Source organism: Giraffa tippelskirchi, chromosome 8 (assembly GCF_054371585.1).
Source record: "Giraffa tippelskirchi isolate mGirTip1 chromosome 8, T2T-mGirTip1v1.2.pri, whole genome shotgun sequence".
Classification (NCBI taxonomy): Eukaryota; Metazoa; Chordata; class Mammalia; order Artiodactyla; family Giraffidae; genus Giraffa; species Giraffa tippelskirchi.
This window is the reverse complement of record NC_137282.1, coordinates 105,463,449-105,490,388: the sequence shown is the minus strand read 5'-3', so window position 1 is coordinate 105,490,388 and position 26,940 is coordinate 105,463,449. Positions and strand designations below refer to the sequence as shown.

The window sequence follows — 26,940 nt, the reverse complement described above, 5'->3', positions numbered from 1 at the left end:
AGCTAACCAGCCAAGTATTCTAGAAAAATAAGGTAGGAAAGATACTAAAGTATGTTAGATTTTCTAAAGCCACAATAACCAGGACCTTCCTAAGAAGTCCATGAATTAAAATAATAATTTTTGACTTCTCCCAAGAAAGGAAATGTTACATCCCAATACCTTCCCTCATGCAAAGCACTGTCTAATTACCATGAGTTTCTTGGTTTCTAATGGTAGGATTCATTCGACACTAAGATAGCAAAAAGGTAAGTGCTGTAATTTTACCATGGGGGAAAAGGACACCAGAAAGGTCAAGGCAAGGGGTCCACCAGAGAGGTACCTGTCCACTAGTGCACCAAGGGACACTTCTAAGATGGCAGCTATGACTACTTCACCACCTTTACCTTCACCATCATCTGCCCAGAAACACAACCCAATCAAATTCTTGACAGCCCAACCATTCAACTAGTCTGGGCTTCAGGAAGCAGAACAGAAGCATCAGTTCAGTTTAGTTCAATCGTAGCCAACTCTTTGCGACCCCATGGACTGCAGCACTCCAGGCCTCCCTGTCCATCATCAACTCCCAGAGTCTACCCAAGCTCAGGTCCATTGAGTCGGTGATGCCATCCAACCATCTCATCCTCTGCCATCCCCTTCTCCTCCTGCCTTCAATCTTTCCCAGCATCAGAAACTATCAAAAGTTGAATTAAGGCCTCCTTACAGGAGCTTCCTGCTTGCTCAGTGGTTAGGATTCTGGGCTTTCACTGCCATGGCCTGGGTTCAATTCCTGGTCAGGGAACTGAGATCCTGCAAGCCATGTGGTGCATCCAAAAAACGAGAGAGAAGACCTCCTCAGCATTTCTTAAAAAACTACCATTATCTAAGTACTAAACAGTACATTCCAGGAACTACCCTCAGTGCTAAAGATACAGTGAGGACAAGAGAGCTGGAGTGCCAGCACTCTCCATTCTCTGGATCATCTCATCATGCTTAATAGACAGGTTGGTCAGGTGCTGAAATAGGTATACCGTCTGGGTAAGTGGGTAGTAAGTAAAACCTATGATCTCTCTCTCTCCCTCTTTCACACACACATGGTATTGCTGTTATAAATCTGCTTTGCTCCCCTCTATGATGGTAAGCAATTAATAGAAAGCATGCATTTCCACCCTGTAAATCCCATAGGATATTTATTGGCACCATCCATCTCACAGACTCTCAAACTCCTTTGATAAGAAGTCCACACCTGACCAGTCTGTTCAGGCACACCCAGGCAGAGAGCTGCTCCAGCAGGCATTTTGTCCTATCCAGGAAGGACAACACATACATAAAGTAATGAATTTTTTTTAAGCTCTGCAAAATGTAAAGAAGAGCAAGCTGGGGCTGAAAGTTTTAAGTGACTACTTCTGACTGGAGTTCAATTTCAGAAAAACTCTCCACTACCAAATAGTTAGTAGTTCTTCATTCATTCACTGAATGACAGTACACTTCACCTGTTTCCTGCTAATTATTCTCATGGCACCCAGGCATGTTTAGAGTAAGGATGCACATATAGAGTATCTTTTAACAGAAGAGTTGGATTACAGCAAGGATTTTATAGTTCATTTTTAAGCTGATCTTTGATTAACAGACTCCCGATAAACCAGGGACTCTGTGGATAGGCCCAGGTGAGCCCACAATGAGATTTATCTTCATAGATTAGGCCTGACCTATAAGAACCTGCTCAGGGGTCCCTACTGCAATTTCAGCCCTGAGTTACGAAAATTCATCCCTTTACTATCAATAGAACCTAGCTCAGAGGGTAATAACTAGGAGATGTATTACTCCTGGAATACAAGCACTCCTGAGACTTTGATTATAATGTCCACAGATGAAGGCACTATTTCACAATTGAGATTACTGTTTTCCAGATGACAAAAACTCTGAGCTGTGGAATAATGCCTTCAGCTACATACATTGTAATCACACTCAGCAGTTCTTATATCCCAAGAGCAATACAGGTTACCAATAGTTGGGCTGGTGAGCTGATTTAGGGAATGGAAGGAAGAAGTTGGAGGAAAAAACATAGATAACCCTAACAATCATATTTGATTTATCTGGGGGGACTTTGGCATAAGAGTTCAATGTGTACAAAAACCACATCAACTTCACTAAAAAGAAAAAATACATTTTAAAAAGTAATTATTTTTCACCTAACAAACCAGCAAACTTGGTTTTTTGGGAAATTCAGGGTGGAATTTTTTGGAGGAATATTGACTGCTGGCCAGAATATAAAGAGATGTAATGTCTCAACTCAGTCGCTATAATGTCTATGCTCAGTCGCGTCCAACTTTGCAACCCCATGGACTGTAGCCCACCGTGCTCCTTTGTCCATGAGATTTTTCAGGCAAAAAACTGTAGCGGGTTCCCATTTCCTCTTCCGGGGATCTTTCCGACCCAGGGATCGAACCCACATCACCTGCTTGCCAGGTGTATTCTTTACCACTGAGCCACCTGGGAAGCCATGTATTGATTTCTCAATATATGGAAGCACAAAGTTGTACAGTATTCCTAGAAACAATTTAGCAAGAGTATGGAAAACCTATATCATGCTCATATCCTTTGCCATATTAATCCCCTCCAAGAATCTACCCTGACAAAACAATAAAAGGTGAACAAAGACTTATTAAAAGCCTGCTCATTACCATTATTTTCAATGGGTAAAACTTGGAAATAACCTAAAGGGGGAAATAGTATAATAAATTGTGAGAAATCCATACACTGGAATATTATGCAGCCTTTAAATTGAGTCATAATGGCTAAGGAGAAATGCTAATTCACATTGTATTCTACAACTTTTGTTAAGCAATTTATCCAAGGGCATTCAAATAGTTCCTACATCAATATTTAACAGACACACTCTCAGAGTTAACTAATTGGACTTCAGCTCAGGTTTTTGTTTTTGAGTTATAAGGCCAATGAAGTATTGATATAATATTAAATGACTGCAAATAAAGTCTGTACCCTAAATAAATGCTGACATTATGTTGGTACATTCTGCATGAATTTAAAAGGAAAAATGCACTTTTGCATACATTTAGTGAATTTTCCCTGACTCTTCATAATGCACTTTTTTGCAAATGAAAAAGATGAATATTCATTAAGGCTCTCTGAATATATTACAGTTTAAATAGTTTGGTTTTAATATTTATAATACATCACGAAACATAATTTTTCCATTACAAGAAATGGATACAGTGTCAAAAGAGGGCCACTGAAGAAACATAAAATTATACTACTTAACCTAATATTAAAAATTGAAAAACAATATTTGACAGTACTTCCACCCCTCGAAACTGTTAACTGTTCTTAAAAAAAAAAAAAATTTTCAGTTTGTGGGCTTGGTGAATTTAGAGTGAAAATGAGGAAGAAAGAAACTACAAGCTGGTCTGTGCTGTCCTGTGCTAACCTGCTTCAGTCGTGTCCAACTCTTTGAAACCCAATGGACTGTAGCCTGCCAGTCTCCTCTGCCCATGGGATTCTCCAGGCAAGAATACTGGAATGGGTTGCCATGTCTTTTTCCAGGGGATCTTCCCAACCCAGGGACTGAACCCACATCTCTTTTGTCTCATGCATTGGCAGGTGGGTTCTTAACCACTAGCATCCACAAGCATGCAAAAAGCTAAGGATCAAAAGGTTAAACTCCTACTCAAATCTAAGGATCTGATTTCCTCCCTTCTGGGAATACCACTTCAGCTAAGCCCAGCTGACAACCCCCCAAGAAATATTTTTTTCTACCAACCCCAGGAACACTGACATCAGCACTTCTTCAGTCACAGATGCTGTGCAAAGCAGTGCACAAGAATTTGCTTATTTATTCCTCATTATAAAATTATGAGGCAACTAGATCCACTAGCCCCACCTCACAGATGAAGAAACTGAGGCTCACACAGCCAATAAGTGGTAGACACTGGAGCTGATCTCTAAAACACTCTGCTTTTCTCCCCTCATTCTCATTGCCCAACTGAATAATTATAGTTTAATTCCTGAACAGAGTTTCCGAAATTAACTACTCTCTGGCTTGAGGAATATCTTCTTGTTTAGGCTAAACAATATAAACCTAAAAGGTAAAATACAGATTAAAAACAAAACATAAACAAGAGTCTGTTCTAGGGCACTTAAAAGGTAAAGAAAGGAAATATATTTACTTTTACATTCAACAAGCCTTCATTGAGCACCTATTAAGTGCCAAGGACTGTTCTAGGCCTCTGGGAAACACTAGGTAAAACAGAAAAAAAATAGCTGTCCTTAAGAATTTTTCATCAGAATAATAGGAGACATATAATAAGCAAATTATGTGGTATATTGGAAGGAGATAAAGCTATTGAGAAAAGTGGGGTGCATGGCATGCAGTGAGGGAAAGACTTTCAAACAGAATGGTCAAGGAAGCGCTCAATAAGAAAGAATGTGACAGGGATGCTCACAAGAATCAAAACAGATGAGCCACATGATTCAAATCAAACAGAAAACTGTTGAAAATACTGGAGACTAATTTTCACTGTGTTTCTGCATCCATCTCCCACTCCAAAGAACAAAAGAAGTGACTATTTCTTATGATGGTCACATATACCATTTCTAAACTTTAATCACCAAGGCTTACAACCTTATTTTCCTACGGACAAAATAAGTTACCCCGGGTCCTGCTTTGCCTCCTGAAATTTCCATCTTTCTTACCAGAAAGCAGCATCTGTATAAATCCCCTGCTTTTGACGACTATGACTTCTTTGATAAACTACCCATGTGTGTGGGGAGGGACAGAAAGATGGAGGAAGCAAATGGGGAAATGAGTTTTCCCCTCTTCAGATTAATGTATACGAGGTATACATCTGACACTTCATCAGCACTCCCGGCTGGTGCCCCAGCAGGCGGACACTGGCTGAGCATGTATTCTGCCAGCTACCAGGCTGCTTAGGATGAATTGGCAATGTGCCATTTATCAGAAATGCCCAATGTGTCTGGGAGGAGGAACACAACTACATTTAGCATTGCCAAGGAAAACTAGATACTTCCAGCTAGGAATTAATCTCCTCCTTGAGAAGGTAGTTAGCATTACCTTGAAGCTTGCCTATGGCATTTAAATCACACTAGGTCATGCATTTACTGAAACCTGTACCTCCCCAACCACCGCCTTCATTTATATCTTACTAACATATGACTACCTCTCAGATTGAGGGTCTATACTTTCCCCACATGTTCCATTGTTGTGTTGAACATAAAACTGTGATATCAAGTGTAATCCTGTCATTTAGACATAAACCACACTGATTCTGATTTTACCAACTTTTCCACACTTGAACATATATGTCACCTCAACTTTCCTCTTCAAAGAATCAACAAAATACTTAAACCAATGTGACTGCATGACTACTCACAGGCAAGTCAAGGAAACTTTATTGAATATGGACTGTGATAATTTCTTCATTTTGTCACCATATTTTGTCAGCAGCTGATATGGAACTTTCAATAACATGCCTGTGTACTTAAGCTTTGTCTGACCCTCTACAACTCTATGGACTGCAGCCATCCAGGCTCCTCTGTCAGTGGGATTCTCCAGGCAAGAACACTGGAGTGGGTTGCCATGCCCTACTCCAGGCGATCTTCCCAACCCAGGGATCGAACCCATGTCCCTTATGTCTCCTACATTGGCAGGCGGGTTCTTTACAACTGAATGGGATTTGGTTCATTACATGGACTTTGAGGCTAATCACAATTATATGATGCACTGGACAGCAAAACCAAAAATACTTTAGATAGATGGTCTTAATTAGACACTCATTATAGCATACAGAATCATATCATCACTCTAGCCTTACAACTAAAGGAATCTGTCACTTTCCACCAGTGATTATCCATTCCATCAATATTATTTACTGAGTGTCTCCTATATGCAAGGTGTTGTGCTAGGAACAGTGAGGAGCAGAAGGTCAGATCAGACAGGAATTCTGCCCTCAAGGAACGTGCAGTCTAGCAGGGGGATATTAGGCATAAACACAAAGAACTAAAACAAAGGTGGGCCTTGATAAATGCTGAGTCAGAAGGAAGGTCAACTTACAGCTCTAAGATGGGGACAATGGGCTTATCGTGGCCAGGAGAGAAGATGAGAGTGAAGCATATTCTACTGGTGACTCAGACAGTAAAGAACCCTCCTGTAATGCAGGAGACTTGGTTTTGATCCCAGGGAATGGCTACCTATGCCAGAATTCTTGCCTGGAGAATTCCAAGGACAGAGGAGCCTGGTGGGCTACAGTCCATGGGGTTGCAAAAAGTCGGACACGAATGAGCAATTAACAGCTCTCATGTTCTACTGTACAATGCACTATTTCGAAGACAAGAAAAAGGGGGATAGAAAGGAAAAAGAAAAAGGTCTAATAGATATACATTAATACTCCTTCAGCATCATTCTCTATCAAGTCTGTTAGGTGTAATCAGCATAATTTAGATATAATCCAATCCAAGAAACATAGAGTAACTCGAATGACTCTGCAAAGGGCACAAAAAAACAGGCAAAGTCATGAAAGTATGCTGAGTGACGTACTGAAAGAAGTGACAAGGCAGAGAAACCTGAGCAACTTGCTGCCAAACAATGAGCAAATCAAGACGATGCTCTGCCCGGCAGCTCTCCTCCAGCTGCTCCTGCTCATCAAACCCGAGAAGGTGGGGGACAGAAGACATGGTCAAACAGCCTGCAAATGGTTTTCCTTAGACAACAATTAGGAAGCAAGGAAACCTCTGAAGAAAAGATATGATGAGGGTGACATTTTAAACCTTCGCTGTCTAGTAGTATATGGTCAGTCACCATCTGGCTTTGGTGCCACATGTGCTTTTTACTCTGGCTAACATTTGAGGCTTGCTAGGTGCCAGGTGCTATTTAAGTTTGCTTTTTATGGTATTTTAGCATTTTCTCTAGTCTTGCTCCTAAACCCTATAAATACTTGCAGGGTAAATAAGCTGATAAGTGACTCTCTGATAAGAATGCTATTCTCCTTGGTTTTGTATCTTATTTCCAAATATCTTGGGTCACCTGACTTGTGTTTTATCAATGAATCAATCAGTTCCTAGTCTGAGTAAATAACTACCAGTATTAGACACATTACTTTGCGGCAGTCTTGTGTTAATTAGAATGATTTGCTTGGCAATAAATATACAGGATTATCTATTTACGCGTAAGAATAATATTGCAGTGGCCCCCAAAGCACTTCTGTTTAAAAATAAAATAAAATCACTGATTGTGAGGAATTTTCTTCTTTCCTTAAAAAGTAAATGCTTACAGTAAAATAAGCTTTTAATAAAATTTCTCAAGAAGGAAAAAGTAACTTTGAACTCGGGGATGGGATGGGGGAAAATGCTAAAATGCATCATTTAACTGAACCTTTAAAAATAAGTCCCCAAATTTTCCTGAGAAGTAAAAGATACATTTTGATTTAAAGATCATAGTCAATTTTGAAGTCATAAAATAGCCTCAAAGAAACTTTTCAGGGATAATTATCCAGTATGTTCAGAATCTTTATGATTCTGAAACTAGAAACAGGGAATTTCAACGCTGAATTCCAGAGACTGTTTAATAGGTTGTTTCGTCTTACAGTTTGCTGATGAGCTAATAAAATCTAAGAAACTAAGCAACATGCTCAAATGTATATAGCTACCTAACGACAAAAGCAGGATTAGAGGTTAGACCTAAATCAGATCTCTCCATTACTGAATGATTTCAAAATATCTCACATAATTTATGATCAATGTATAAAATCATAAGGCACTGACATATCATTTGCATCACCATCAGTAAAAGATATTTAAAAATCTATTCATATACCATACAACCCCATCACCAATGCAAAAGCAACCTGTATAGACCTCTAGGCTGTGCCAAAGGTTAAATTGAAAAGTAATGGGCCCACTGGAAAACAAAATTCTAGTAAGCATCATGGTTAAAAATAAAAGTCTATTATTTTTTTTTTTTTAAAGGAATGTAGGAGCCCTTGCTGCTAACAAATGCATAAATATTTATGCCATGTGCCAACTTATAGGTGTAGAGAGAGTGCTGGAGCTGAAAATAATAACCATTTTCAATGATTCTAGAAGAGAAGGATCTAGGCAAGAATCACCAATGAATATGGAATTCAAAGGAAATTTTTGATGAGAAGAAACATGCTTGGATGGCCTCAAAGTGTCTCCCTGCCAAAGGCTTATTGACAACTATGTGGAGAAACTGGCCAATGCCTTGTCTCGGTGAAAAAAATTAACGTCATAATGATGGGCAGATGGACATATCATCACCTGCCCATGGCATGACCTGAAAGGATACAACATCACCAATGTCACATTCTGGGCTGGAATGCAAAACCCAAAGCTCACTGTTAAGAAAACATCGGACATACCAGACATTGTAATATGAGGAATATTCCTTTAAAAAATGGGGTGGGGATGTCACATAGTCTTCAAAACTGTCAGTGTCATAAACGGCAAAGAAACACTGGGGAGAGATTCCAGATGAAAGGATAATTAAATACAATACATGACCCCAGACTGGCTCCTCTACTGAAGGAAGGAAAATACTATAGAGGACATTATCGGGCCAATTGATAAAAATGAAATACAGATGGCAGAGCAGATAAAAGACTTCTTCCATGCATAAATTTAATGAAGTTGATACCTGCGATAACAAAAGGCCATGATATATATAACCTACTCTCAAAGAGTTCAAAACGTTATCTGTGAGTGTATATACACACACAGAGAGAGAACAAACAGTACAGCGAATTGGCACGAGTTAACACCTAAACCCAGGCAAAGGACCAGCTGGCGCTGTATGTATTAGTTTTATTCTTGCAACTTTCCTTTAAGTTTGAAATTTATTTTTAAATAAGTTTTTTTAAAAAAGCTTAGAAACATTTTCATTTCTTTCGAGGTAAAAGTTTAGACCGAGTTAAGTTTACAACTTAGGTTGAGGGGGAGAATCTGGTAAAAAATCAGCACGCTGGAAACAAAAAATTTCAGTGTCAAATCTGTGCTTATTATTAAATGTAGGTTTAAGTTCAAATTTAGAAAAATAAACTCAATAAATTTAGAAGTCCCTACGTGGCTGGTGAGACGGCGCAAACCTAACCAACCGCGGACAGAGCCCGAGGACACTCACCAGGCTGGCGGTGAGCGAGGGCGCCGACTGGCCCAGGGCCTGGCTGCGCATGCGCACGAGGTTGGACGTCTCCGCAGAGGTTGCCCAGGCTTGCCCCGCAGCCGGGTTTGGAAGGAGATACCTGCCTGTTGGGGATAAAAAGAAGGCAGTATGAGCAGTGGGCAGGATGGCAGTGCTTCTGTAGAAATCCTTACATACCATTTCAGCCGCACATTACAATTATATTTTATAGCAGCCGGAAGCAGCTTGTTTCAAGTCGGGAGATTCAGTTTTAAGTTTTGACCCGAAGTCCCCACATAAACCCAGGTGAGTCTCTTCATCTCCAGAATTTGTAGGGCAAGACGAAGGGTCTTGTTACTATGTTGAGGAGTGGAGGATATATATATAAACATACAAAGCACCCTCAGCATTGTAGAAATAAACATGTGCATTGAGAAATGTACTTTTAAAACATCTAATATGGAAAGTGATATAGGAATGCACTAGAAAAGTGTCTACGAAGATCATGACCGACAAAAGGAGGAGTTGGAAGTCTTTCAAGGTGAAATGGGGCTGGTGCCCTTTTCTCCCAGCTTCTCTGTCTCTGAAGCTACTGATGTTCATCCAGCTGTGTCCACAGGACAGATGATGGTATCCATTTGCATAAAGCAGGACATTAATGTCAGTGTAGGTTCACTGAGCAATTTACATCAACCTTGAACTCACATATATATGTGTATGTCTTTAAAAGTCAAACAGCTAAACCAACTCACATTGTATTACTTCTTCAGTACACGGATTAGATTAATTATCAATACACAAGATATACACCTTTATGTTAGGATGGGCATGAATATTCACATAGTAATGACTCTCAGTAAAAACAGAGACCATGTTTGATATTTTGCTGTAGCACAATAATTGGTCATAGCAGGTACTCATTAAATATTTGTTGAATGATGAAAGAACACGTGGGCACGTCTTTCCCAAAAAACACATGAAGACAATGAAAAGACAGTAACCAATCCATAGATTTTCCTCTACAGGCTGCATGTGTGGGGACTCCAGCTTCATCCCTCCAAGATTCGTGAGGACTATGGCCCGTGTGGCTGGTGACCTTGCAGCAGAAGTAACAATGTGCCTAAGTATTCTCCCCAGCAGGTCTGTTCCTTATAAAAGAACGCCCATATCTTTCCTTAGGCATGCACTTCACAAGCACCCACTGGTTAATAACTATTGATATATAATAACAATTGATATATGTATTAATATATTGAAATATATTAACTATTGAAATAAATTGAAATATATTAACATATTAAATGGGCTTCCCAGGTGGCACAGTGGTAAAGAATCCACCTGCCAACGCAGGAGACACAGGAGACGCAGGTTCGATCCCTGAGTCAGGAAGATCCTCTACAGGAAGAAATGGCAACCTACTCCAGTATTCTTGCTTGAAAAATTCCAGGGACAGAGGATCCTGGCAGGCTTCAACCCATGGGGTCGCAAAGAGTCGGTCACAACTGAGCATGCATGCACATACCATATTAAATATGTGAAAATTCATATTTTATGGCAAGACAATAATTTTTTTATATACAAAAATGCTGAGTGCCCATTCTGACCCCCAAACTGATTCTATTACTTATTCACAACCTTCTCCAAGCCTCAGCTTGTAAAATAGGTTCCTCAGCTGTAAAATAGGGGTAAGCTTATAGGGTGGTGTTAAAATCAAAAAAGTAAATACATCATATAATGAACATTCAATAATTATAAACTTAAAAAAATAAGAAACACAAAGAGCTATGCAACACATGAGGGATGGCAAGGTGAGCAGAAATAAAATTTTGTTAAGCCACTGGAACAAATAATTAAATTAGGAAGCATTTATATAATGTTTATCATCCTGTCATAGGTTAGATTTTAGATGTTGTTATTTCTAGTCTCATCCTGGGAATCATATGAATGTTACAAATTGGATGGTCTGATAGCACAACACATGGGATATTTTATTCCTGCCTGGACCCCCATTAGTGTTAATAGGGAAAAGAGGACAACAGATGGATTTAAGGCAGTCATTAGAAGGCATCAACATTGTGCCATAGTTGGTAGTGATTACATCAAACTTTATACAAATTTTCTTTCTGATGACTACCAAGAGCCTCTGGAAAGTGTGTTGCTGCTGTGTTCATGCATCATTTGCTGCCTACGATTTAAGAAAATTAGCATCTGTCAATGCATTATTCAGCTGCATAGGGTGGAAATTAATGGATAATACCATTCCCACTCTGTTGTAGGAGAGGTGAGCTTGCCTAGCAATCTGGCTGCTCTGTTTGAATGCTGCATCAAGCTTGTTGTTACAACTGGAACTTTGATCAGCTCTGTGTTCTTTGGAAACACATTGCTAAAATTCCAATATGCTTATTAAAACCTTTATTAGCTACTGTCTACTGACATAACTAGAAATTTAGAGGCAATAAAGAGAGGTCCATATTAAAGCTGAAATCTGTTGCCCGGAGTGAAACAAGAATTTGTCAAGCTTCAACTATAGAGGTGTGGGTTATTGAAATGGACTTTTTATACTGATTAATGTCACTGTTTTGGTCACAGGGTCTTTACTGAACAGAGAGAGTAGAAAGATCTGCAACCTTTTAAGGTTTTGTACAAAAATAAGTACATTACTAAGACTCAGACTGTACCCTGGTTCTATCTAGGCTACATATGGTCTTTTTCCTGGCATGAGTTTTCCTTTGCTTTCATCCTGAATTAAAAAAAAAAAAACAAACCAAGAAGCAAGACCTCATAAACACATGTCCTCAAACATGAGATGTATGCTTTCAAAGATGTATGCTCGAAGTATCCCTCTGAAGTAGGAAAATATCAGGTCAGCAATAAATTCAGCAGAATGGCTATATAAAGAATTAAATATAGCCTCTGGAGACCTACTTTGTCATCAGAGAATAATGGTAACTGCCTAGATTTAAAAGCTTCCAGTAAGTTCTGTATCACCTGAAATTCAATACAGATTTAGCAGTCAGTCCATGGTCTTACATTTTGGGTTACTTCTCTTGACTACAAATAGCACAGTAGAGGGGAAATAGACCCAGGAACTCTATATAACAAAGCAGTCTTGAGAAATGGCTTCTGGTGCTCAGTTATACATAAGAATGCTGGCAAAGTTTGATGATTCCTCTAAGGTAGCCACCAGGAAGAAAGGGCAGCTCAGGTGGCCCATGTGATGCTGTCAAGGGTTTTGATGAGGGGTGGGGGAGCCACAGAAGGGAGGAAAGGAGAATGGGGCAAGCATTACAGAGGCAGGAGCTGGGACGGTGCTGGGGCCACAGGCTCACATCTCTCGCCCGTCAGCTTTCTTTCGGGGCTGTCACCAGGCTGCCGCGGACCTGAGCATCTGCTGAAGCTCCACAGCAGCCCCCAGGAAGTTCACATCTACCACCTCACCCTCCCCACTGCCTACAGAAACCTCCCTTGCTAATCCCACTTTGGGGTATATACACACAAAAAGTGAAAGCCAGGACTCAAAACAGATGTTTGTAGCCCACGTTCAAAGCAGCATTATTCACATTAGCCCAAAGGTGAAAACAACCCTGATGTCTATGGATGGATGGATGGATAGATAACCAAATGTGGCATATGCAAACAATGGATTATGATTTAGCCTTTGAAAGGAGAGAAACAGACACATTCTACAACATGGAGGAACCTTAAAACATGCTAAGTAAAATAGGCCAGATACAAAAGAACACATACTGTAACATATCAGATGATTCCACTTATTTGAGGTCCCTGGAATAGTCAAATTCATTGAGATACAAAGTTTAACAGTGGTTACTGGAGGGCTGAGCAGGAGGGTGACAGCAGGGAATGAGGCACTATTGCTTAATGAGCACAGAGTTTCAATTTGATGAAAAATTTCTGGAGATGGATAGTGGTGATTGCTGCACAACAATACGAAAGTACTTAATAATGTACTGAATTGTACACTTAATATACTATAAAGTATGAAAGGTTAAAATAGCAAATTTTATTATGTATATTTTCATACACATATACATACACACCCTCCCTTGCCTAGCTAAAACTATCATACCTTATATAAGAAAAACTGAGGGAGCACTTTTGTTGTCTAAAAGAAGATATCTACAGTGAACTACATCAGCACCTTCTTTCACAAATCATACTCAAATTATACTTCAGCCCTCCAAATCATTTGCTAGTCAGAGGAACTGTTTTCCAAGACCTCTCCAAACTTTCAAAATGGAGAGAGCTTAAAGACCATGCTAAGACACCGACAGTATCTGGACAGAGTCCATGAGTCAGCAGCCATCGCCCTACAGTATACTCCATCATCATCAAGATATTTCTCTTTTATGCCCCATTGCTCAGCCCTAAACATTGGTTCCCGCATCATAGTGACTGTCGTGCTCACAGGCAATTACAGGCTCCCTTTATCCATCTTCAGCTGGGCTGCTGCAACACAGAGACATGGTCTCTTTCATCTTCCCTCTCACATGGGTGACTGACTTCCAATTTCTTGTCCCCACTGCAAAAGAATAACTATACCTAGACAGCATTGACAATGCTGCTAAATCATTCTTCTTAATGGCACAAATAAATATAATTTGAGAAACCAACAGCCTTGTGACCAGGGAGGGCTGAAGTTCACTGACTCCTATATTGAGCTGCTATTCTAGCCTTAAAAAGAAAAAAAAAGTGTGTACGTTGACTCACACAAGAAAAGTCCAAAGCGTAGGAGTGACCCCAAGTCCTTGAAGACATCACTGCCTACTAGCCAGGGATCTCTACTGACAGGAACTGAAAGCTGAATGAAGAGAGAACACATATTTTGGGGGAGGTTGGTTGTCACAGCACCATGATGCCAATGGGGTATCAAGGTCTGATTCAAATTAATCTCCCAATGCAGTAGTCAACTTCTGTTTTGCTACTAAGACTCAACCCCACCAGAGATGCCCAATTTCACTTCTTAGAATATTATCAGCAGCGTTCTATATTAAACGCGGAATGGCAAGGCAACATTACTAACCACGTGGACCTGATGAGGTGACAAGGTGCACGCATGCTCAGTTGCTTCACTCATGTCTGACTCTTTGTGATGCTACGGACTGTAGCCTGCCAGGCTCCTCTGTCCATGGGATTCTCCAGGCAAGAATACTGGAGTAGATTAGCCAGGCCCTCCTCCAGGGGATCTTCCCGACCCAGGGATAGAACCTGCATCCTTTATGTCTCCTGCATTGGCAGGTGGGTTCTTTACCACTAGCACCACCTTGGAAATCTGACAAAGTTAGGGGGACACTTCAAAAGGAAGCTTGTAGCAAGCAGAGCAAGTAGCAGATGCTAACTGATAGAGCAAGCCCAGACTGACTAGGTCCGTGACAAATATGTCAAGGAGTCTCTAAAGCCTAATTCCATACCATGAGAGAGCTAGGTACTGCAGAAAAAGACCAGAACAATACACATCTGCAGAAATCAAAGCCCCTGGACAAACCACAAGGCTATGGAGCAGCAGCTCAAGCTGCCACTGCCACTGTCGACTGCAGTTTTTAATCAAAAGTAACTTTGGAAAATGTGTCAAGATGATTCAACAGCAGTGGTCTTTTCACCCCCAGTCACAGAGAGACACCCTGTTACTCTTGCCACTGAATGACAAAAGGGCAAACATGCCAACACATGGTCTATTTTTAAATGGAAACAATTCAGATCTACACTTAAAGACAGATACATCTGGCCTCTTTTCTTTTCCCTTAACTTGTTCTGAAAGAAGAAATATTTCTTCTCATCTACTGAGATTACCAAATTCTAATAAGGGAAGATATTAGGATCATAGGAGTTAATACACGAAACAGAGCTTAGTAACTTTCGGTGTTCCTATTGTTTTTAGTAGTTGACTGCTGCCTTTTGATGGACCAACACCCAGCAAATTCTCCCATTCTGCAATGACAGCCAGCCCTCGCCTGCGACTCCCTCTTGCACCTTTCACGGGGTGATTGTCTGGATATAAAATTCCTATCAAAAAATACATAATGGTTTGACTCTAAGCTCTAGCTGTACCGACCAAAGGCTAATGTGACAAGTTAAAATTGATTCTTAAGGAAGTATTAAGTAGAGCTACCCTAATGAGAACATGGTAATAAGAATCTGACACCAAGCAGCGTTGCCTGGCGTGTCGGTGTGAGTGAGGGCTCCCGGGAGCCGGGAGGGGATGGTGTCTGAGTGACACCGAGCACAGGTCAGAGTGAACATCTGCAATCTAGCCTCCCTGCATCCTCGTATTGAAATATAATTCAGCAGAATGAATTGCTAGACATGTCTAAACCCCCTGGGAAATGACAGATATTGATGAATGCTATTGGGAAGATATATGGAAGGAAACAGCAAATAAATAGAACCATTTTTTCTCAGAGTCATTTTGCGGATATGTGGAGCAGCTGTTAAACTACTTGTCAGCTCCCCACGCTCTCTTCCTCTTTCTCCCTCCTCACCCTCCTCTGCATTCACTACACCTTTCTAAACCCTCCTGGAGGACCAGCATCTTGCTCTTTTTAAAATAATAATCAAATTCATAACAGCCATCTCCTCCTCCCCCGTCATACTCTGGCTTCTCAGCCAGTTAGTCCAACTCTTTCCAAAATTTCATTCCATTCAAACATGTTGGCTGCCTGCTCTGGATCCTGGAAAGACAGCTGACCCTTGAACAACACAGGCTGGAATGGCACAGTTCTACTTACTTGTGGATTTTTTTCAATGGTCAACATTACAGTTCTACCCAAAGTGTGAAGGGTTCAATCTGCAGATATGGAACCATGGCTGGAGGGAACCATGGTCAGAGACAGTTGGCTTTAAGTTACATGAGGATTTCTGACTTCACAGAGGGTTGGCATCCTCAACCACTTCATTGTTTGAGGGTCAACTGTACTTTCAGTTTTTAAACTCATGAAATGAAATGGTTGAATTAAAATCCACTAGCATTTGGCCCCAGTCATAAAGCTCAAGTGAAGAAGAACTAAAGAGCCTCTTGAAAAAAGTGAAAGAGGAGAGTGAAATAGTTGGCTTAAAGCTCAACATTCAGAAAACTAAGATCATGGCATCCGGTCCCATCACTTCATGGCAGATAGATGGGGAAACAGTGGAAACAGTGGCTGACTTTATTTTTCTGGGCTCCAAAATCACTGCAGATGGTGACTGCAGCCATGAAATTAAAAGGCGCTTACTCCTTGGAAGGAAAGTTATGACCAACCTAGACAGCATATTAAAAAGCAGAGACATTACTTTGCCAACAAAGGTCCATCTAGTCAAGGCTATGGTTTTTCCAGTGGTCATGTATGGATGTGAGAATTGTGAGAATTTCTTTATAAGAAAGCTAAGCGCCAAAGAATTGATGCTTTTGAACTGTGGTGTTGGAGAAGACTCTTGAAAGTCCCTTGGACTGCAAGGAGATCCAAACAGTCCATCCTAAAGCAGATCAGACCTGGGTGTTCGTTGGAAGGACTGATGTTGAAGCTGAAACTCCAATACTTTGGCCACCTCATGCGAAGAGTTTATTCATTGGAAAAGACCCTGATGCTGGGAAAGATTGAGGGCAGGAGAAGGGGATGACAGAGGATGAGATGGCTGGATGGCATCATTGGCTCGATGGACATGGATTTGGGTGGACTCCGGGAGTTGGTGATGGACAGAGAGGCCTAGCATGCTGTGGTTCACGGGGTCACAAAGAGTCGTACATGACTGAGCGACTGAACTGAACTGATAAAGCTCAAATCTAAAATTCAAAGCCTGACTACTGCCATGAAGTAGCTGCATGACCTTGTTAACTTCTTAAGCCTCAATTTCCCATAAATGCTCTGTAAAATGGACATGACTGACCAACATCTTAGGGTGACTATGAGGACACAGAATGTAAATTGAGAGCCTATTATACCATCTGGCAAACAGAAGGCCCACAATAAACAATGGCTTATTACCCTCTCTACTTTCCATTGCTAAACAACTCTTCCTGCGAAGGGCACTCCTCCTCGGTGTCATCCTCAAACTGGATCAAATTCTCTCCAGCTCAGGGCCCTTTGGGGTACCTGGCTCTTATTTCATTCAGCAAGTGAGCTCAAGAGCACAGAGTGGGAAATTCAGTCAGGCAGGGATTTGCACCCTGGTTTCACCATTTATTAGCTGGAAACCCTTGATAAATGACTTTCCCTCTCTGAGTTTCCATGTCCAGCCTTCAGGTGGGGATGATTGTAGGTAATGCATGTCAAGTGCCCAGTGCGGTGCTGAACACACACACTATGTGTTCAGTGCTGGCTCGGGTCCCCTCCAAGATGCTTTACCCATTTTGGTATCATTGGCATTGAATCCACAACCAGGGGCACTTCTAGCCTTACCTTCCCCCATCAACCACCTGCTTCTATGGGGCTGCCTGTGTATAGAGTGCCATTTATTTCTGTACACAATATGCTTTCCTACACTGGAAACTCAGTGTCAACCAGAACTGTATCTCATCTGTCTTTGTAGTCCCACATTGCACCTAGTACACAGAACCTACTGAACTTTTTACAGGATCACATACTTTTGTCTATGCATATTAACTCTCTATTCTGTCTCTCATTTATATTTCGCCCAAGGCTCAGATTCTTTCATCTTTGTTTAAATCCCTATTGCCTCAAATAGGAAAAGACCCTGATGCTGGGAAAGACCAAAGGCAGGAAGAGAAGGGGACGACGGAGGATGGCATCACTGATTCAACAGACACGAGTTTAAGCAAACTCCAGGAGATGGTGAAGGACAGGGAAGCCTGGTGTGCTGCAGTCCATGGGGTTGCAAAGAATTGGACGCGACTGAACAACATTGCCTCAAATATTCAAATGTGGTTCAGCTGTTTGTTTTGTAACCATAACAATAGTGAAAAGGCTCAGCAGCATTAAAATGATACAAAAACATCATGTCACTTCTACTGGCTTTGATTTTCTCTTCTAAAACCCTTCTCCAAAAGGATCTGACACCACCACAAAATACTGTCTGTTTCCAAAGCAAACTGATGAACCTGAGTACACATGAGAACAATTTGTACTCAGTAACTTACTTTTTGATTCATGGACCTAACATTCCAGGTTCCTTTGCAATATTGCTCTTTAGAGCATCGGACCTTGCTTCTATCACCAGTCACATCCACAACTGGGTATTGTTTTTGCTTTGGCTCCATCCCTTCATTCTTTCTGGAGTTATTTATCCACTGATCTCCAGTAGCATATTGGGCACCTACGGACCTGGGGAGTTCCTCTTTCGGTATCCTATCATTTTGCCTTTTCATACTGTTCATGGGGTTCTCAAGGCAAGAATACTGGAGTGGTTTGCCATTCCCTTCTCCAGTGGACCACATTCTGTCAGACCTCTCCACCATGACCCATCCATCTTGGGTAGCCCCACATGGCATGGCTTAGTTTCATTGAGTTAGACAAGGCTGTGGTCCATGTGATCAGATTGGCTAGTTTTCTGTGATTATGGTTTCAGTGTGTCTGCCCTCTGATGCCCTCTCGCAACATCTACCATCTTACTTGGATTTCTCTTACCTTGGACGTGGGGTATCTCTTCACAGCTGCTCCAGCAAAGCCAAAGAATGCTCAAACTACTGCACAATTGCACTCATCTCACACGCTAGTAAAGAAATGCTCAAAATTCTCCAAGCCAGGCTCCAGTAATACGTGAACCATGAACTTCCAGATGTTCAAGCTGGTTTTAGAAAAGGCAGAGGAACCAGAGATCAAATTGCCAACATCCGCTGGATCATCGAAAAAGCAAGAGAGTTCCAGAAAAACATCTATTTCTGCTTCATTGACTATGCCAAAGCCTTTGACTGTGTGGATCACAATAAACTGTGGAAAACTCTGAAAGAGATGGGAATACCAGACCATCTGACCTGCCTCTTGAGAAACCTGTATGCAGGTCAGGAAACAACAGTTAGAACTGGACATGGAACAACAGACTGGTTCCAAATAGGAAAAAGAGTATGTTAAGGGTGTATATTGTCACCCTGCTTATTTAACTTATATGCAGAGTACATCATGAGAAATGCTGGGCTGGAAGAAGCACAAGCTGGAATCAAGATTGCCGGGAGAAATATCAATAACCTCATATATGCAGATGACAGCATCCTTATGGCAGAAAGTGAAGAGGAACTAAAAAACCTCTTGATGAAAATGAGAGAGGAGAGTGAAAAAGTTGGCTTAAAGCTCAACATTCAGAAAACTAAGATCATGGCATCTGGTCCCATCACTTCATGGGAAATAGATGGGGAAACAGTGTCAGACTTTATTTTTGGGGGCTCCAAAATCACTGCAGATGGTGATTGCAGCCATGAAATTAAAAGACGCTTACTCCTTGGAAGGAAAGTTATGATCAACCTAGATAGCATATTAAAAAGCAGAGACATTACTTTGCCAACAAAGGTTCATCTAGTCAAGGCTATGGTTTTTCTAGTGTTCATGTATGGATGTGAAAGTTGGACTGTGAAGAAAGCTGAGCACTGAAGAATTGATGTTTTTGAACTGTGGTGTTGGAGAAGACTCTTGAGAGTCCCTTGGACTGCAAGGAGATCCAACCAGTCCATCCTAAAGGAGATCAGCCTTGGGTGTTCGTTGGAAGGACTGATGTTGAAGCTGAAACTCCAAAACTTGGGCCACCTCATGCAAAGAGTTGACTCATTGGAAAAGACCCTAATGCTGAGAAGGATTGGGGGCAGGGAGAGAAGGGGACGACAGAGGATGAGATGGCTGGATGGCAACACCAACTCAATGGACATGAGTTTGAGTAAATTCCGGGCGTTGGTGATGGACAGGGAGGCCTGGCATGCTGCAGTCCATGGGGTCGCAAAGAGTTGGACACAACTGAGTGACTGAACTGAACTTACTTTTTGGAGAAATTAAGAATCCTACTCAGTAACATTCCTTTGCATGCTAAGATGCTTTGATTGATACACCAAAATGTCACTGGCATCCTGAGATGGTAAACATTCTGACAACTGCCCTACATCTAAACAGTTATGACAGAGGCCAAGGAGGAACTGGAGATCGAGAGCTTTCCAAGAGAAACAAAAAGAACAAAGGCAGCCACAGAGACAAAATAAACTCCATATGACAATCTAAGCAAAAACTTCCAGACAAGTCCAAATTTCCTAACAAGTTCTATATTTTTACAAGGAAACATTTATATTCAATCTAATTCACTTACCAGTGTATTTCCAAATATATTTCTTTGGAACAGTTTCTAGTTTTATGTTGGTTTTTGTTCCAAGTAGAATTCAAATTCTTCCTCTTGAATGTCTGTATATGCTTGCTAAAAAGTATACTATTCTTGTCTTAAGAAATCTTTATTGATACTGATTAATGAATAAACAGAAAATCTGAGACGCAACTGTAAAATTTCCCTCCAAATACTGCATAGTAGATCCCCTCCAGCACTTTCAAATGACAGTTTATTATAATGCCCTGTTTCTAGGATGGGAGATCTCAGTCAAGGACTAATCAGTCTTCCCCAACCTTTTTGGCACCAGGGACTGGTTTTGAGGAAGACAACTTTTCCACAGACTGGTGTGAGGTGGGGGGAGATGGTTTCGAGACGATTCAAGTGCATTATATTTACTATGTACTTCATTTCTATTATTATCCATCAGCTCCACCTCAGATCATCAGGCTTTAGATCCTGGATCTTGGGGACCCCTGGACTCAATAACCCTTACTAGGAAAGTTAATGTCTAACTGGTTTAAAAGCGATAGGATTTAGGAAACACTGTTATCCAAACTATAGCCCTGCGTCCCAAATTAAATTCTAACAAGTCACTTAGTGCCTTGCGAAACATAGCATTGCCCTTGTTTTTAAGAAGAGAGAAATTTAAGGCAGGATTAGCCTCATGAATGCTTCAAGCACTCCCTGGAAATTAATGACCAGTGTAGGGTTGGAATTCAGTCTTTCTATTTCTAGACAATTATTTAGCTCCTGACTTCTTCTGAAAGTTCAGGTGACATTACGTAGCCCTGAATTCCAGGGTCAGTGCTTCATGTCTTCAAGTAACAGTATCACTAGGCTATTTAACATTCCTTTTTAGGGAATTCAGTCATGCTTATGAGGAAATCTGTGCTCTGGGGCTCCGGTGGGGGGCAGGTAGCCATGTGGTTGTCCCAGTCATCCTCCAAATTGTCATCTCTCAAGACAGAGAGCCTGATCATTTTCTTCTAGTCATTCATTAAATGTATTTAATTTCCTACTGTTTGAGTTCACAGAGAACACTGTGACTGCTGAAAGATTGGCAGTGGGCATATACACACAGACTTTCACACACTGATAGGTCAGATCTGCTTATGGTTGTCTCCAAAGCTGGTCCTGTCTCCAAGTGACCTGTCTCCAAATAAAGGAAGGGAAGTGGGGCATGAGAAAGGATAGTGTACTAATGTCCGTGTGTAAAGCCCCAGCCTCTTGTCCCTTCTACCATGCATGTACTTAAGAGACATCAGCTCTCATAAAAGCCTCAGTACAGACCCTTGCTGTAGTTACTGATAGAGTCACCAGATTTTATAAAAATATAGGATGCCTAAATAAACTGGAATTCAAATAAATCTGAATATGCATACTCCAAATGTTACACTGGCCACCTCTGTGCTAAAAATATTATTCCTTGTCTCTCTGAAATTAAAATTTAACTTAATGTCATGTATTTTACCCGGTGACCCTATTTACTGAGCACTTAGCATTGGCAATGCAGGAGGCTTTTTATGAGGGTACAGGAAAAGGAATTCTATTAAGTAGTAAAAGGGACAATAGGTACACAAATAATAGAAAATTTAAGGTGATCCATCCTGGAAGAAAAGAACCATGTAAGATGGTAACAGGAAAGATAGAGTGAAAGTGTGGCTGTGAAAGTGATGTGAAGGGGTTCGAAACGGAATGTGAATGTAACAAAGAACTGTGAACTGCATCTCCCTGTTTTGTACACTGGAGACGGGGTCTCATTGCTCCAGGTCTGTGAATGTATCACCTACCATTATTTTTCTATTATTTATACATACAAGTGCAGACAAAAGCTAGCAAAATGGAGTGAAAACAAAACAATAAAAATACTTTGCACTGAGATTCCTGGCACCCAAAACAAAGACAGAAGCACAGTAAGAAACCCAACTCTCACTACTCAGCAAAAGAAATAATTCAAATTTATCAGACCAAGTTAACCCCCCTTTCCTTGTTCTGAGCTTAGAGCAATTTGTTTCTGAGGTTTTAATAAAAGGGCAATGACATACATAATTCTCACTGTTGTCTAGAGTACTTTAGGGCAAATATGCAGGTGCATCTTACATTGTGCAACACTAAATAAAAACTAAGGCTGCAATGTTGTGCATACACATGTGCATGTGAATGCATAAGTCTCCTTTACAGGGACTTGTAAACTGGGAGCTACGGTACCTTAAACAAATTCTTCTTCAAAAAATTCTTCTTCAAGCCTAATTTGGTGCGGTGGTAATGATTTACACAGTGGTCATGACTCCACCTGTGTTCTTATCCAGAAAAAGAGAAACAGACTTTTAAATGGTACTGTTTTTTCTTTTCAAAAGTTTTATCCCCCAGGGATCAAGTCAGCAAGGAGTTAAAAAACAAGGAGGCTTACTTTCAGCTGTCCCTTCAGGCCTTGGTGGGATGCAGGGGCCTGAGACAGTACTGTCAAAAAAACAGAGAAATGATCTGGCTAGGCAGACACAAGAAAATAAATTTAGCCCTGACAATATGCATTGATTAAGTACTTGAATGACAACAGAACATGACAATGACAAATGCAGGCTACCACCACCAGGGCCATTAATACATCAGAAACACTAATTTTTATCAATCTTTAAACATCCCGGTTGGTGGCATTTGCATTTCTTTGCCTACTCTTGTTCCTGTGGAGATGACAAAAAGTCAGCTTCATTTTCAGCTTCCACCCAGGAAGTCAAAAATAAGTGTACATTCCTGCTCTTTGATTAGCCCGTGAAAATGAGTTTTAAACAGGAGATGGATGGCCTGGTGTGCTCAGTCTCAGAGGACAGAACATAACTGCCATCCAGGGAAGGAGGTGGCTTCCCCACTCAACAGTGGAGACAGGATGTAAGTGTGAAGTGAGAAAAAGAAGCAAACCAGCGTCTGCAAAGACTCCCGCTACTTCTCATCTTGGGAGCTAAAAGCATTTACTGCTTAAGCTCCAAGGGACCTTGAAAGTTATCTGGTTCAATGCCTTTATTTTACAAAGGAGAAGACTGAGAACCAGAAATGAAGGCACAGCTACCCAGCAGTTGACAAGGGACAAGAATCTAAGCCTCAGATCCCCATTTCAGGCCCTTCTCATCACATTTTGAAAAATCAGTACAGATGTTGAGACACTATCCCCAGCCTGACAAGTCACTTGCTTCCCCATCTTTACACCCCATCAGTGTGAGTCAGGTATTCCATTCTCCTCCATATCTGTGTCTCCCCTAGTCACTACTGTATTATAGCCAACTACCATGTCTGTGTTTTCCAGAGGACTTATGTGTGGTCTAATTTAGTGATTCTAGCACATGTGCAGTCAGCCACACATGCACCTTTGCGCAGTGGCCCTGCAGTTAGAATGTGTGAGAAAACATCACCGCAAGAGCTGGCCACCTATGTCCAACCTCGCACCCGGGCACCAGTGTGGTGGGAAATGGCAGCACCCACCATTTTCTTTGCCTTCCCCAGCCTTACCTCCCTCTGACTAATAACTCAAAGAGTGCTGTATGTGGGATTTAATAACCAATACTAATTTTCCATTATTTAAATTCATAATTTCATATTCTTAACTGTGATACAATTCATTCAACTTCTGTGACTTTCTCATATATGCTGAAGAGTCACAGGGGTCAAAATTGCTTCACCTCTTAAAAATGATATACATACAAAACTGTATATATATCCAAATTGTGTGTGTGTGTGTATATATATATATTCCAACTGTATATATTCCAAACTTGGAATCAGCATGCTTCTCAGAACCTTCAAGTACACAAACCATGAAGGAGAGGAAAACCATGTCCAGCCATGCCCAGGGCTCAGTCTACCCTATCAGTTAAACAGATTCTCAGGGAAGTACTGAAAAAAAAGGAAAAAAAACCTGGGGAGAAAAAAGAGAATATGATTATGCCCCTTCAAAAAATTCAATCCCTCAATAAAAAACCTGAAATCAATTTTCTATTCTAAAAAAAATTTTAAGAACAAGCAACTTAAATTTTTGATATATGGATTCAATAAATTCATTTTTTCAATCAGGAATAACCAAAGTCCATCATTTACAGAATCACTCTTGACTATAAGAAATAAGGGGGAAAGACAGAGAGAGAAAACTGGGAGAGAAATTGGGAGAGAGATAAACAGCTTTGGGAAACCTAATTCATATGGGAGAGAAATTGGGAGAGAGATAAACAGCTTTGGGAAACCTAATTCATACATTACATCTTTGGTTAGTTTCTGTTAAGTTTCTTCATTAGTCTAATTGGTATAGAGAACTTCCTAATATAAATACATTTGGACACATACAACCTTTAAAATAATGCCATCAAAAACTTTAAATGACCACTAGGCACTCTCTTCTTTGGGATTACTTTGAAGAATTTCAGTCACTGTTTTTGATCACATCCAATATACCCAGTAAGGTCCAAAATGACATTTTGCAGGTGATCACAGTTTAGCTCTATCTCAGTATGCAACTGATGCTCCTACGCTATCGGTCTTGGAATTCTATGTCACAATGATTTAAGGCCCAAGCTACTTTTTGCCTCACAGAAGGCACTTCAAGAAACTTAAGAGAAATCAGATCTTCTGGCAACAATCTGTTCTTAACACTGGGGACTAATTTTAAGTCCTTCAAACTCTATCTGGTACAGAACTGGACAAAAGACTTCTGAAGAGCTGTATTTGCTGATGCAGCAGGGCTGCCAGCCCTCTCTGGAGTTCCTGCTCAGCCTCTCACCTGGCTCTCGGTATACGAGCAACACATTCGAGTCCTCAAGACTTCACGTGGACTCCTCCTTCGGTTCTCCTCTCTTGCCTGGCATCACTTCCTGTGATGCCGTCAATGGTGCAAAATGTCTGAAGGAGAGAACTGAGCCTCAAATAGGACTCTGCAGCCTGGCTCTGAACAAGGTGGCCGCTTGGCAATCCCCAAGACGCAGGAATAACCAAACAAAGTCCATTATTTATTTATAGAATCACACTTGAACACAAGAAATAATGGGGAGAGATAGGGAGAAAAAGAAACAGATAACTGAGAGAGAGACTGGAAGAGAGATAAATTGCTATGAGGACCCTAAGCAGGACTTGGGACCTGCCATGTGATTCTCCCCCCCAACCCCCGTCACTAGGGGCAATGACTCAGGGGTAGGCCATCTGCATGGATGATGAGCTACAGCAGAAGGCCCCAGACAGCCAGCCACTGGGAGGCAGCGTCTGCCAAAGGAGTGGGCTAACAGCTGTGTGCCCCATTAAGTGGGAGTCTCAGGAGAGCTTCCTCTTCTGATATGGAGATACTGCAAACACAACACACACCGAAATCACCATCTTCCAATTAGAACACCTAGATAGAAAATAAAATATCCAGACAAACTGACACGGGGCAGTGAAGATAGCAAGTGATTTTTGGTTTGTTTGTGTTTTAAAAAGAGTATAATTGCTTTACAATGTTGTGTTAGTTTCTGCTGTACAATGCAGTGAATCAGCTATATGTATATAGCTATATGTAATCAGCTATATGTATATACATCCCCTCCCTCTTGGACCGCCCTCCCTCCTACCCACCCCCCACTCCACTATACAGGACAGAATGGAGGTTCCTTAAGAAACCAAAAATAGAACTACCAGCAAGTGATTTTTAAAGGCTACTGAAAATCATGCACCCTCACCAAAAAGAAGATGCTAATAGATTTGCCTTTTGATTGCTCAGTGACTCAGAAAAATAGTTAATAGATACTCTCCAGCTTCACAAACCATTGTTGATGAAGAACACAATGTTACAAGCTCTAAAACAGAACACTAAAGCAACTGAAAAGAATCCCAGCCCCCAGTTATATGCCCTCTAAGTAGAAAATTTTTAAGTATTGAGAAATAGTAAAACAAATAGAAGCAGGATGTTTTTAAGCCACTATAATCTTCAGTATGAATTATCTGGGTTCCTTTTCCTGTTGACCAACGGCCAAGAGTGCAAATCAAGAGCATCATGAGAACATCATTCACAACTGTAAAGACTTTTGCCCTTTAAACATTTTAAAACTTGCCAGATTTCAGCATATTAACCTACCAGTCATCCTTCACAAGGAGAAGGCAATGGCACCCCACTCCAGTACTCTTGTCTGGAAAATCCCACGGACGGGGGAGTCTGGTAGGCTGCAGTCCACAGGGTCGCACAGAGTCGGAGACGACTGAGCGACTTAGCTTTCACTTTTCACTTTCATGCATTGGAGAAGGAAATGGCAACCCACTCCAGTGTTCTTGCCTGGAGAACCCCAGGGACGGGGGAGCCTGGTGGGCTGCCATCTATGGGGTCGCACAGAGTCGGACACGACTGAAGCAACTTAGCAGCAACAGCAGCAGCATCCTTCACAGGCTGGTTAAGTTGAACAGCCTACCCACTGCTCAGTCTACAACGCTATCACACTTCCAAGCTGCCATGGGCTTTGGCTCTACCCCTGGAAGGTCCCACGCTGGGCAGCAAAATTCCCTCCCTGACTCATACACAGCTCGGCTCCCTCCACCCTCCC

The 26,940-nt window shown here is 41.2% G+C and overlaps 1 protein-coding gene across 4 annotated transcripts in view; it reads right to left on the bottom strand.

Moving 5' to 3' along the window:
- MAST4 (microtubule associated serine/threonine kinase family member 4) overlaps positions 1-26,940 on the bottom strand; it is a 603,242-nt gene that overhangs the window by 395,298 nt on the left and 181,004 nt on the right. For all 4 annotated transcript variants that reach the window (XM_081518402.1, XM_081518403.1, XM_081518404.1 and 1 more), the window contains exon 3: positions 9,149-9,273. In XM_081518402.1, the coding sequence (XP_081374528.1) occupies positions 9,149-9,273 (125 nt within the window). The remainder of the gene's footprint in view (positions 1-9,148; positions 9,274-26,940) is intronic.